Source organism: Sturnira hondurensis, unplaced genomic scaffold, assembly GCF_014824575.4.
Source record: "Sturnira hondurensis isolate 20B ecotype Veracruz unplaced genomic scaffold, ASM1482457v3 Scaffold0007406, whole genome shotgun sequence".
NCBI lineage: Eukaryota > Metazoa > Chordata > Mammalia > Chiroptera > Phyllostomidae > Sturnira > Sturnira hondurensis.
This window is the reverse complement of record NW_028080037.1, coordinates 10,759,414-10,771,421: the sequence shown is the minus strand read 5'-3', so window position 1 is coordinate 10,771,421 and position 12,008 is coordinate 10,759,414. Positions and strand designations below refer to the sequence as shown.

The 12,008-nt window shown below is 47.9% G+C and overlaps 2 protein-coding genes across 2 annotated transcripts in view; both read left to right on the top strand.

The window, feature by feature from the left end:
- Window positions 1-2,583: 2,583 nt before the first annotated feature.
- On the top strand, window positions 2,584-6,240 carry RPLP0 (ribosomal protein lateral stalk subunit P0). The gene is made up of 8 exons (XM_037052238.1): window positions 2,584-2,662; window positions 2,929-3,030; window positions 3,884-4,059; window positions 4,168-4,255; window positions 4,462-4,608; window positions 4,724-4,909; window positions 5,533-5,673; window positions 6,039-6,240. Exons 2-8 carry the CDS (start codon window positions 2,977-2,979, stop codon window positions 6,201-6,203), a joined length of 957 nt encoding a protein of 318 aa, XP_036908133.1. The 5' UTR covers window positions 2,584-2,662; window positions 2,929-2,976; the 3' UTR covers window positions 6,204-6,240.
- Window positions 6,241-7,546: 1,306 nt separating this feature from the next.
- GCN1 (GCN1 activator of EIF2AK4) overlaps window positions 7,547-12,008 on the top strand; it is a 56,520-nt gene continuing 52,058 nt past the window's right edge. Inside the window, exons 1-2 of the mRNA XM_037052237.1 lie at window positions 7,547-7,564; window positions 11,825-11,927. Of these exons, the coding sequence (XP_036908132.1) occupies window positions 7,547-7,564; window positions 11,825-11,927 (121 nt within the window). The remainder of the gene's footprint in view (window positions 7,565-11,824; window positions 11,928-12,008) is intronic.

Sequence of the window (12,008 nt, the reverse complement as noted above, 5' to 3'; positions counted from 1 at the left end):
TCCTCCCGGAGCTTCAGTTTTCCTGTTTGGAATGGCCCTCCAAATGCCTTATGTTGAGTTCTAGTCTGAACCCTGCCCATTTCACAGTGAGCTCAGAAGTGAAAATTACCTTCAGCTCTCAACCAAAGATAATTACTTGCCTAATTCTTCTAGCCCATGTTGCATTTATGTTGTTTATAGAAATGGATATATAGTACAGTGCCTCGTAATTTGCTTCTTCACTCAAGTGTCCTCTGTGAGTATTTTCCCATGCCAATAATTACAGATTTGCGTTTTTAATGGTTTCATGGCATTCCGTTATATTGATGTACTGAAATGGGAAGTACTTGTATCAGCAGAGCTGGGATGTCCTTGGGAAGGTACCTGTGAGTATGTATATCCCCAGGAAAGTATGTTTAGGGGGAGACAGTCTCAGGGTTTGCAAAGGACTTGAGCATAGTGAGGCCCATGGGCTTTGAACTTGCTCCTAGATTTCAGTCCTGAAGCCATCATTAGCTGATTGAGGGACTTGGGCAAACGATTTAACCTCTGAATTTTCTCAACCATAAAATGGAAATACTAAAACGGTGCCCCTGGAGGGGGGTGTTGCAAAGACTAACAACTGTAGTGTGCGCAAAGTACCTGGCACAGTGCTGAGCATGCAGTAATGCCTCGCCGTTCAGACAGGATGTTGGCAGAAAGTAACGCCAGCATCTCTCTAAACTGGCTCATCACAAAATATAGAGATTTCTAACTTGGTCAAGTGCAAAGGGTAAAGATAGGGAGAAACACCTCTTCTGCTGTAGCATCTAAGCTCATTTATTTAAAAAATATTTTTAAAGAATATTTATTTATTAAAAAAAAGATTGTATTTATTTTTAGAGAGAGGGGGAAGAACATCAATCCATGGCTTCTTCGTGCCCCGCACTGGGGGCAGGCAGAAATCCAGGCCATGTGTCCTGACGGGGGTAGAACCATCCTTGGGGTTTGCAGGAGAAAGACTAATTCACTAAGCCACATCAGTTAGGTATTTAAATTTTTTAGAGAGAGGGAAGAGAGGGAGAAAGAGAAGGGGAGAAACACTGATGTGAGAGATAAACATTGATTGGTTGCCTTCTCGAACGCATCCTGACCAGACCACCAAGCCAGACATGTGCCCTGACCAGGAATCGAACTGGCGACCTTTCGCTTTTCAGGATGATGCCCAACCAACTGAGCCACACTGGTCGGAGCTATTTATGGATGTAGTACAATTGTTCAAATAAGCGTCAAAGGAATGTATAACAAAAGAAGCTAACATTGGTAGTAACAGTGTTACTGCATTGTTCCCACAATGTTCCTCCTGCGTTGCAGGAACTGTTAAGTCCTAACAAATATCTCATGAAATTCTCGCAACTCTAGAATGTGGATACTATTACCCTCTTTTACAGATTAAGTAATGAGAAACAGACTTAGCAAGGTGAAACCACTTCCTAAGGTGACATAGATGTGAACTAACAGAATGTGGAGATCCTGGCCACGGGACTGCAAACCCTGCGTTCACACGTTCAACAAATATTTGCCACATGCTTACAGCGTGCTAGGCACAAGGCAAAAAATTCTGCCTTGTGACCCTGGCCAAGGGGCTCAGTTGGTTGGAGTGTCTTGCTGTACACTAACAGGTTGCCGATTCCATCCCCAGTCAGGGCACATACCTAGGTTGAGAGCTGATACTTGGTTGGGATGTATAAGGGAAGAGTAACCAACTGATTGTTGTTTCTCTCTCTGGCATCGATGTTTCCTTCCCTCGCTCTCCCTCAAAAAAAAAAAAAATCAATACGAATATCCTCGGGTGAGGATTTAAAAAAAATCTGTCTTGGGGAGCTTCCATTCTTGCAGAGAGAGACATTCAAAAACCAATGTGATAAATTATATAGTGGTTAGAAAGCGTAAGTGCTTGCTATTGAAAAAACAGAACAGAGTAAGGGGGGAGGGGAGTGAATTATTTTTTAGGAATTTTAAATAGGGCTATCAGAGTGGGCCTGGCTAAGCCGGTGATGGTTGAGCCAAGCCTTGATGGAGGATTGTGGATATCGGCAAGGAGCCTTCCAGGAAGACGGAGTAGCTGATGCAAGAGCCCTGAAATGGGCAGGAAAATAGGAGATGCGATTATAGGGGTAGAGGTTGGGGGTGATGATGTAGGGCCTTGTAGGCCAGTTAGTGTTTCTACTTTGTGGAAAATGGGGAGCTTTTGAAGACTTTTGAGCAGATGAGGAAATCTGGTTTTAAATGATCCCTCTGATTTTGTGGGGGGAAGAACCAAGAGTAGAGGAGACAGAGACCATTCTCTTTCTAGGGCATGTGCAACTCTTTTTCAGCTCCACGTCATACTCTAGTTTGCCACAGGGCGGTGCCAAGGGAAACGTGAATTCTCGCGCCTACACAATAGCAGCTCCGGCCCAGCAGAGGGAAGCAGCCCTGAGAAGGTTTCTGCAACAACCGGAACTTTCTTAACTTCCGTATTTAGAGACGGCTTCCCATAGGCTGGCTGGCAGCGATATCACCCAATGGCTGTAGATATCAGTCGTGCTTCCCCAGCCAATAGGTGGGGGCGCTGTCTGAGGCTTCTGATTGGCCACTTTGTTCTCCTATAAATACTGCCCTTGGTGTAGGGCCTTCCTCTCTCCAGGCGCCCTCGTGAGAGGTTCGTGTGATCCCCAAATGGCGCCGGGGGACTGGCTGCGGGGAGGATGGGTTTTTTGCCGGGCACGTTTGGAGTTCGTGGGATCAATTCTTGTGTGGCCTGGGGCTTCGGCAGCGGCTCGCGCTCTCCGAGTGGTGGCCGCGGCAACCCAAGCCAGGCCGGCGGGCACTCAACGTGCGGCCGGTTCCGTAGAGGCCTCTGGCGTTGAGTCCGGCGGGGCGGTGGGGACGAGTGTCTGAGTTTCTGAGCTCCCTCTCTCTCTTCAGTGACATCGTCTTTAAACCCTGCGTGGCAATCCCTGACGCACCGCCGTGATGCCCAGGGAAGACAGGGCGACCTGGAAGTCCAACTACTTCCTTAAGATCATCGTAAGTGCCGGGTGGGTCGAGGCGCCCAACGTGCTGCCTGCGCCGCTGGCTCAGAGGGACAATCAGCTGCTGGATTGGGCCACGTTGGGCAAATCTCATTTAATCTAATGACTTTACAAAGTTCTGCGAGCCACCGCCTGCGTGCGGGTAAACAGGCTCAGGCGGTTTTCGTGCCTCCTGAGATAACTAAGTGGCAGCCAGTCCCAGGTTTGGCCTCCAGACAGCGCTCATCATACTTGACTCCTCTCCTCCTGTCTTTGGGACGGTGTGGGGCAGCGAGTGCCTCAGTCCAAAAAGGCAAGTTGCTGCATACTTAGGTCTTGTCAGCCAAGACACCCACTTATCTTTTGGAATAAGGGGGCCCTCCCTACCCAGAAAGCCTGACAGCGCTGCTGCCGGGTCGTGGAGCGTAGCCTATACCCTTGCCCATTTGTCTTGAAGGTGCTGGTTTAGCAGGACCTAGAGTCTGCAAGTCAGTTCTCAGGATACTTACTTTACTTTGTGTTTTGAAAGCTGTAAATCCAGCCTTACTTGGAACAGTGTTTTTTCTCTTAAGCCACTTTAATGAGTCAGAAACACATCTTCTAATTGGGAAACGTTAGAAATGAGGCCTCAATTAAAGTTTTTCTGGTTGAATGTATGAAGCCCGGTCACGGACAAATCTGGCCGTGTTACACCTCAGGTGGCTCGGAATGGGAGGCGTCGGCCCGTATCTGAGTCACTTCAAAAGCTCGGAAGAACGGGAGTGAGATGGAAACCAGGAAACTAGTCCGTTGCGGGCTTTGGTTTCTCCGGATGTTTTTTTCTCCTTTCTCCCTCTTAACCTTGGCTTGTCTCCGTCTGCTTTTTGTAGCAACTTCTGGACGATTATCCAAAATGCTTCATTGTGGGAGCAGACAATGTGGGCTCCAAGCAGATGCAGCAGATCCGCATGTCCCTCCGCGGGAAGGCCGTGGTGCTGATGGGCAAGAACACCATGATGCGCAAGGCCATCCGAGGGCATCTGGAAAACAACCCGGCTCTGGAGAAGTCAGTGAATTCTCTGGCCAACTCTGTCTTCCTCTGTGCCCTTCTCCCTTCTCCTGGAGAAGAATGGTGCTGAAAGTTGACCTCCTCTCTGTAAACTTCTCTTTGTAGACTGTTGCCTCACATCCGGGGAAATGTGGGCTTTGTGTTCACCAAGGAGGACCTCACGGAGATCAGGGACATGCTGCTGGCCAATAAGGTAAGGGGGGAATCAGGTTGGCTTAAGAGACCTTAATCAATTTTGGTTCCTTAAAAGAAACATGGAGAGGGAGGGGGAAGGTATATGAGGACTAAATGGTGATGGGAAAAAATGCAATAAAGAATAAATTTAAAAAAGAAGTAAAACCGACCGTTCTCAGGTTGTGTCTGTGGAGCGAGAACCCACGTTTCTTGTTCTTTGTTCAGGTGCCAGCTGCCGCGCGTGCTGGTGCCATAGCCCCGTGTGAAGTCACCGTGCCAGCCCAGAACACTGGTCTGGGCCCGGAGAAGACCTCCTTCTTCCAGGCTTTGGGCATCACCACTAAAATCTCCAGGGGCACCATTGAAATCCTGGTGAGTGGACCTGGCTTGCCAATGCCAGTCAGGCCAGTAGTGGGGGCTCCCCTCAGTGGCGGTCCTTCCACAGGGTGTTCAGGTGTTCACTGCCAACCGTTACCTTTCTCTTCAGAGTGACGTGCAGCTGATTAAGACTGGAGACAAAGTGGGAGCCAGCGAAGCCACGCTGCTGAACATGCTGAACATCTCCCCCTTCTCCTTTGGGCTGATCATCCAGCAGGTGTTTGACAATGGCAGCATCTACAACCCGGAGGTGCTTGACATCACAGAGGAGACTCTGCATTCCCGCTTCCTGGAGGTACATGCTGCCTGTTCCAGGCCCTTGTTACATGGATGGTTGAGAGCATGTCTAGCTTGGGGCTGAATCCTGGCCCCTCCATGGAAACCAACTATGTAACCGAGGACATTCGTTTACTCTGTCTGCCTCAGTTTTCTCACCTGTGAAATGGCATTAATGATAGAAGAGTGTTGAGGAAGAATAAATTCATGAGTAAATAAAGCCTCAGAAAACAGTGCTGGGCACATAGGGAGGGCTATTCTAGGGCCTGCAATCACCCTCAAAGCTGCTTTTTGGGACTTTGGCTAGTGGATGAAAAATTCTCATCTGACAGTAGGTTTACATTGTTCTCTCATGGAACTCAGCAGTTGTGTTAACAGTTTATGTATTTTATAAAGTGGTGGCTTTTGTAGTAATCACCATCATTACTGTATAGGGAATACCCACGTTGGGAATAAGGGTAAAAAGTATTTGTAAATGGCTGGGTCTGAATTGCCTTGCTCATTTCATATGAGATGAAGTATCCTGTGTGACACTGATCTTTGCCAGCCCAGCAAGTCCTGTCTGCTCTGATCTTTGCTTGGACTTCACTATCTTTTCTCTAAGATGCCTCACCTGAAATGGAATTTTCCCTCCCCCCTCAGGGTGTCCGCAACGTTGCCAGCGTGTGCCTGCAGATTGGTTACCCAACTGTTGCTTCGGTGCCCCATTCTATCATCAATGGGTACAAGCGTGTTCTGGCTTTGTCTGTGGAGACTGATTACACCTTCGCACTTGCTGAAAAGGTAAAGAGAACCCAGCATGGTGGGCCTGGCAGTTGGGGGGAGGGGGTGGTAAATGGCAGCCTGCCGAGTGAGTGCTTTTATGATTGTGTTTTACCTAGCAGATACGGTTTTTCGAAGTATACTTGAGGGGTTGGGGGCAGGGGAGGTGTTTCCTTGACTTTACAAATGACAAGAGGCCCTAAGAGGGGTTAGTTAATCCCTCTTAGGGGTAAGGGTTGGGCCTGAGCTCACCGGGCGAAGCTGTCATCCTGCCTGATCACTTTCAGGGAAGTCTCGGGGAGTTGTTCGTTATACTAGACCTCTCTCTGCAAGGGCTGACGGGCACTGTGTGCCTATTTTGACTGAACTTTCCCCCTTACGTTCAGGTCAAGGCCTTCCTGGCCGACCCATCTGCTTTTGTGGCTGCTGCCCCTGTGGCCGCTGCCACCACTGCTGCTCCTGCCGCAGCCGCTGCAGCCCCAGCCAAGGTTGAAGCAAAGGAAGAGTCGGAGGAGTCTGACGAGGATATGGGATTTGGTCTGTTTGACTAATCACCAAAAAGCAGCCAGCTCAGCCAGCTTTATTTGTGAAACAAAATAAAGGCTTACTTCTCTTAAAAGTCTCTGGAATCTTCATTTTGTGTATTTTGAGGTTTTATATATAGCATTGTATGCGAAAAACTAAAACCGTGGTAAAACCATAGAGCTTTATTTGGAGTTGGCATTTGGGTGTCCTCTTTGTAACTGTAATGATGGTCTCCTGACATCCAATACTTTTTCTAAGCCCAGCCGGCTTTAACTGTAACTTTTAAAAAAAAATTATATTTGCCCTAGCTGGTGTGGCTCAGTGATTTGAGTGCCAGGCTGCAAAACAAAAGGTTCCTGGTTCCATTCCCAGTCAGGGGACAACCTGGATTGTGGGCCTGGTCCCTAGTTGGTGAGCAAGAGGCAATTGATCTGTGTCCCACATTGATGTTTCTCTCCCTGCCCCTTTCTCTAAAAATAAAATCCTTTAAAAATTAAAAACTTACTGGGATATTTTAAAATTCTACTTGAATCTCCATGGCTGTGGGCCACGAGTTGAGCAAGGTTCCTCTGATTCCTTGAGTAGGTTTAATGCTACTAAAGATACGCACTCAATGAGTGCCAGGGTTTTTCAAAATGGATGGTGACAGTTACTAGGAGATAAAACATCTGATTGTTGCAAGGGTATTTGTGACTATATGGATGTATTTGTTGTGAGTTGGTCTCAGGTCAAAAGTTCCAAAGCATTGCTAGCAGAGGGCCAATAACTAAGCCGTGACTCCGGGAACCACGAGGCCCTTTCTGCCACCTAGCCTCCCGCCCTGCAGCCTTGGTGTAAGCGCCCACCCTGGAGCACTCAGCGTTTCCACCTGGACAAGCTCAGCTCCTGAATCCTTGTTTTCTAACAGCTCCGTGTTAGAAACTGGGAAACAAACTCTTGAGGCCAAGACACTAGTTCCCTGTCTCCCTTATACCTACGTCACTTCCTGCCATCTAAAAGACTAGGTTTCTCCAAAAAATGAGACCTGCGGACTCTGTGGCTGCAAGGCGGTTTCACTGAGTTACAAATCCCTTAGACTCATCTCCTACGAGGCCAGGTGGAGAAGGGCACCGGGGTCTGGGCCCGTCCGCCTGACTTCCGAGCACCGGGCTGAGGAGCAGGGCCTGGGGAGGAGGCTCTGATGGTGGTGAGCCCGGGAACTGGGTCCGTCCGCCTGACTTCCGAGCCTGGGCCGTGCAGCCATGACCGCCGTTCCGCCCGAGGGCGCCAGGCCGCGGGCAAAACCAGCTGCAAGCCTCGCCCTGCCGCGTGGGCCCGCTCCGTGACCCGGAAGCGCTCCGGAAGCGGTTCCGGAGTCAGAGCCGGTAGGATGGCGGCGGACACGCAGGTGAGGCGGGTGGCTGCGGGGCAAGAGACCAGCGACCCGGCGAGGACAGCGTCCCCGGGTGGGACCTCACGTGTTGTTAGCCCAGGGGTCGGGAGTGCCCTGGCTGCGGAGGGCGCGGCCCCGGGCCGCCACAGGCTGTTCGCTCAGGGCTCCAGCTCCAGATCCGGCTCGGCCCCCGGCTAGGGCGGTGCAGACCTAACATGGGCTGGAGAAGTCAGGGGCTCTGGCCTGGGCTTGGGCACCTGGAACCCGGCGGGGACTTACCCTACCCTGAAATAGCTGAAGTTCATCTTTTGGTGACTCTACTCCATTTCTCCGATGACCCCCAACAGTGAGCCCGGCCAACGCCAACTCTTGCTTAAACTTAACAATTGATCGAAATATTTATGGAGCACCTACTATGCGCAGGGACTTACAGCATAGTATTTGGATTCATACCGAACAGTTTGAGCTCCAGCTCGTGGATTTTTGAGACACTGGGCAAGTGACTTAACTCCTCCAAGTCTTAGTATTTTCATCTGTCAAATGGGGTTAAAATAATATCCATTGTATAGGGTTGTGAGGACTCAGTGAGATAAAGTAGAGCTCCTTATACGTTGGTTGTTAATATTAGGTCCAGGGTTGGATTAATAAAAATCTGTTAATACCCAGGAAGAGTCTTTCACCCTTGGGTGTTGTCAACTCTGGGTACCTTGTACTTCAGGGAAGGACTTGAGAACACCCCAGCCTCCTTTGTGGTTGTCTTTTAGAGTGAAAAGATGATATTAAGGGGAAAGAAGCAGGTGTCCAAAGGACAGCCTGGCTCACGTGGGTCTTCAGGGTGAGGAAATTGGCTATGATAGGATGGCCCCAAAGCCAGAGGGTGATGGAGAGTCTCCTGTGCAAGGGGCGGGTAATTTGTTTCAAGTTGAGTTATTTTGAAAGTTTCTTAGGTTGGGGGAACACTCTAATGTTGTTTCTTATGTTGAAAGTTTAACACTCTAAAGTGCCAAAAAAATCTCTCAAAAGCTATATTGTTTAGTATGGTAGCCATTAGCCACATGGCTAATTTAGCCAAATAGCTACATGAATTAGTTTAAATTCATAAAATGAAAAAAATTCAGATTTTGTTCTTGCCACATTTCAGTGCATGGGTAGCCACATGTGGCTAGTGGCTACTATATTGCACAGTGCCAAAGAAAATGTCTATTGCCACAGAAAGTTCTAGTGGACATGCTACTCTGGAGAGAAACCTGTGAACTTTGAACCTGTTTGCATCTGATATCACCAGGCAATGACTCTTCTGAAGGATCTTAGTATGCCTTCCTCAGTTTTGTTCTGACAGAGTCTCAAGCGGCTAACCTTCATTTTCTGATTAAGGAAAGGAAGAGCCTTGAACTTGAAAAGCCCTTTCATCTTTGTGAGAGAAACTATAGCCAGAAAATTGATATTGTCATGGAAAGACAGCTGTGTGGGAATTCTAGTGTGTTGCCAGGATTCCCTGCGATACAGTGGAGCTCTTTTTTATGGCGATAGTCAGTAGATTGTATACACTGCGTGCGTGTTTGCCATCTCTTCAAACCTCACTAAAACTAATAAGGTTTTTTGAAAAAAGTTCCACAAAGATTGAGGGAATGAGGAGTAGGCAACAGCAGCTAACTTTTGGAAGCTGGAAAGTGGTGAGTGGGAAGGGACTTAGCAGACCCCAAGAAAATGAATACTAAGGCAACATTTAGGAACGAGGAGAACCAACCCAACTCACAGTGCATGTACTCAGACATGGCGGAATCTCTGATGCATTGGAAATTAGGGGTATCAGCTAACTTCTGGAAGTGTGGGAGAGTAGGAGGGGCTACATTAGGATTGATTGCCAACCATTTTCAGATACAGTCAGAGCCCCAGCTTTCTTTCTCCACTTTTGTGAAAGACTGGACGTTTCTCTTCTGGAAGTGTAAAATGGGGCTCCTGGGAGTACTAGTGCAGGGGGTCCGGTCTCCAAGGAAATCATCAAGACAGTAATTCAAGAAACATTCCCTGAACTGAAGGATGTGTTCCAGACCAAAAAGGCTCAGCACAGTGCATGAAAATAGACTCATAATAGAGCACGTCCATGTGAAATTTTAGAGTACTGGATGCAAAGAGAAGATGCTGAAAGTTTCCAGGGGGCAGAAATCGGGTTTTACACAAGGGACCCAGAATCAGAAGGACATTGGACTTCACAACACTGAAAACTAGAACTCAGTGGAGAAAGGTCTTCAGTCTCCTAAAGGAAATGATTTCAACCCAGAATTCAGTGTCTAGACAAACTTAAATCAAGTAGGAGGCCAGAACATTTTCGAACTGGCAAGGACTTCATTAAAATGGAGGCTGTGCTTCACCCAGACACGAGGAAGATTATGTTTTCAGGGTCCCAGCTCTAGCGGATTACCTGCCAAATGGGAGCAGGTCGGAAGGCTCCGGGAGAGACTTCTTCAGGAATTGAAGTTTGGTAGACTGTCTGATTTGCTGAAATGTATTGAGGTTTAGACAATTAGAAATTTTGGGATTGAGTTACTTTTAGAACAGATAAAACAAGGCAAAGGGAGGTGAGGTGGGAAAAGGCAATTATGGAGTTGAAGGTTAATTTAAAGAGCTGTGTGGGGTAGTAAACACAGTTTATTAGATGGGAGTTAACACCATATGCATGTAACATTACCACTGACTACTGAGCTAGCCTGTTTTGTGAAACTGAGGAATTATATGGGGAGCATAGTGGGGGTCTGCGTGGTGGGCTTGGAGGGCAAAAGAGACTTATGGTAGAAAGGTGATAAAACTGAAAGATAAAGAAGTAGCAACACCAGCGAGTTATTTAGGAGTATGGAGATAACTACTAAAATAGTCAGCCAGAACTGGAGAGAGTGAGTGCCCTCAGAGAGTAAGATCAGGGTTGGTCTTGATGGCAAACCTCCCAGAACTCTTTGACTCTGATTATGTGCATGTATGACTGGAAAGACAAAAGACAAAACAATAAATCATTTACGCAGAAGCCAGTATTGGACATGAGTTTATTCATTGCCAGTAGAATTATAGCAGGGATAGGAGTATAAGGAAAATTGCATTATTTTATTCTCTGCACCCATGAATCTTATTTTACTCATAAGACCTGTCTGAAATACACCTGAAAAGATGGTGGCACTAGTGTGTCAGTTACTTGGGTATAAACTTGCCCTGCTCCATGACCTGCCCATTCTGTACAACACTGCTCTGGAGAATATGGAGGAGCATTTATAAACGTCCTCCTCTGAGTCTTAGGCTCATGTCCCCGTGCAGGGCATGCAGCTGTGGTGATTGGGATGGGGCTCGAAAGCCAAGGACTGGTTAGCATCAGTTTATAGGCCTGTTGGTTTCAGGTTTAGTTTCAAAAATGCAGGTGTGGTGGCTCTCCAGTCCAGCTGCGCAATGACTGACTTCTCAGAGTTACTTCCTTTGTCCCCTATGAAATGAGGACGCTGCTGCCTACCTTGAAGGCTGGTTGGTAGTACTAGCCACCAGCTCTGTGTGTGGGATGAGAGTACATGCTCTGCGCACCTTGTCTCACATGTATGTAGTCCTGTGTGCCATAACAGCCCTGAGGTAGGTGCTTTTATCTGCATCGTATAGATGGAGACACTGAAGACCAAGGAGATACAATTTGAATGAGTGTGCACAGGCAGTAAGAGGCAGAGCTGGGATTCACTCTCAGCCTTTCTTCACCCTTCTGTCACTGTGTTTACGCCCCACTGTTGCCAGGATGCTGGTGTGCCCCTTGTGGCATGTTAATGTGTGAGAATGTAAAGGGAACATACATGGCGAGTAGTAGGTCCTCACTAGCATTTGCATAATTCTGAACAGATAGTTTCTGTCCTGAGGTTTTTGCCTTTTGTCTTGCCTCTTTTTGTTTTCAGTGTAAGTGAGTTATAGTGACCAGTTGGCTGGCTGCGTTAAAGCAGTGCCCCTCAACGAGGGATGGTTTTGCCTGCCGGAAACATTTCTGTCATCTGCTGAATGACACTGTCATCTGTTGAGTGACACCTGGAGGCAGTTTGGAAGGAGCGGGATGCTGTAACTAGGGTGTGCCTGGTACCTCCCGGGAGTGCTGATGAAGATAGCCCCTGCCACATAGTTATTCGGCCCCGAGAGTCAGTAGTGTGGAGGCTGAGCAACCCTGGCTTGGAGAGCTCCTCCCTGAATTCTGCACATGCACACACTCATCGATTTGGGGTCTGACTAGTGAAACTTTCTCTGTGGGCTTGGTCTTCACAGGTTTCCGAGACACTAAAGCGTTTTGCAGGGAAGGTGACAACAGCCAGTGTGAAGGAACGGAGAGAAATCCTTAGTGACCTGGGGAAATGTGTTGCTGGAAAAGGTATTTATTTTCCACCCATATGGCCTAGAGATGATTCCATTTCAAAATAACTTGTTCTCTGTTTAGAACCATGGCCTTCTT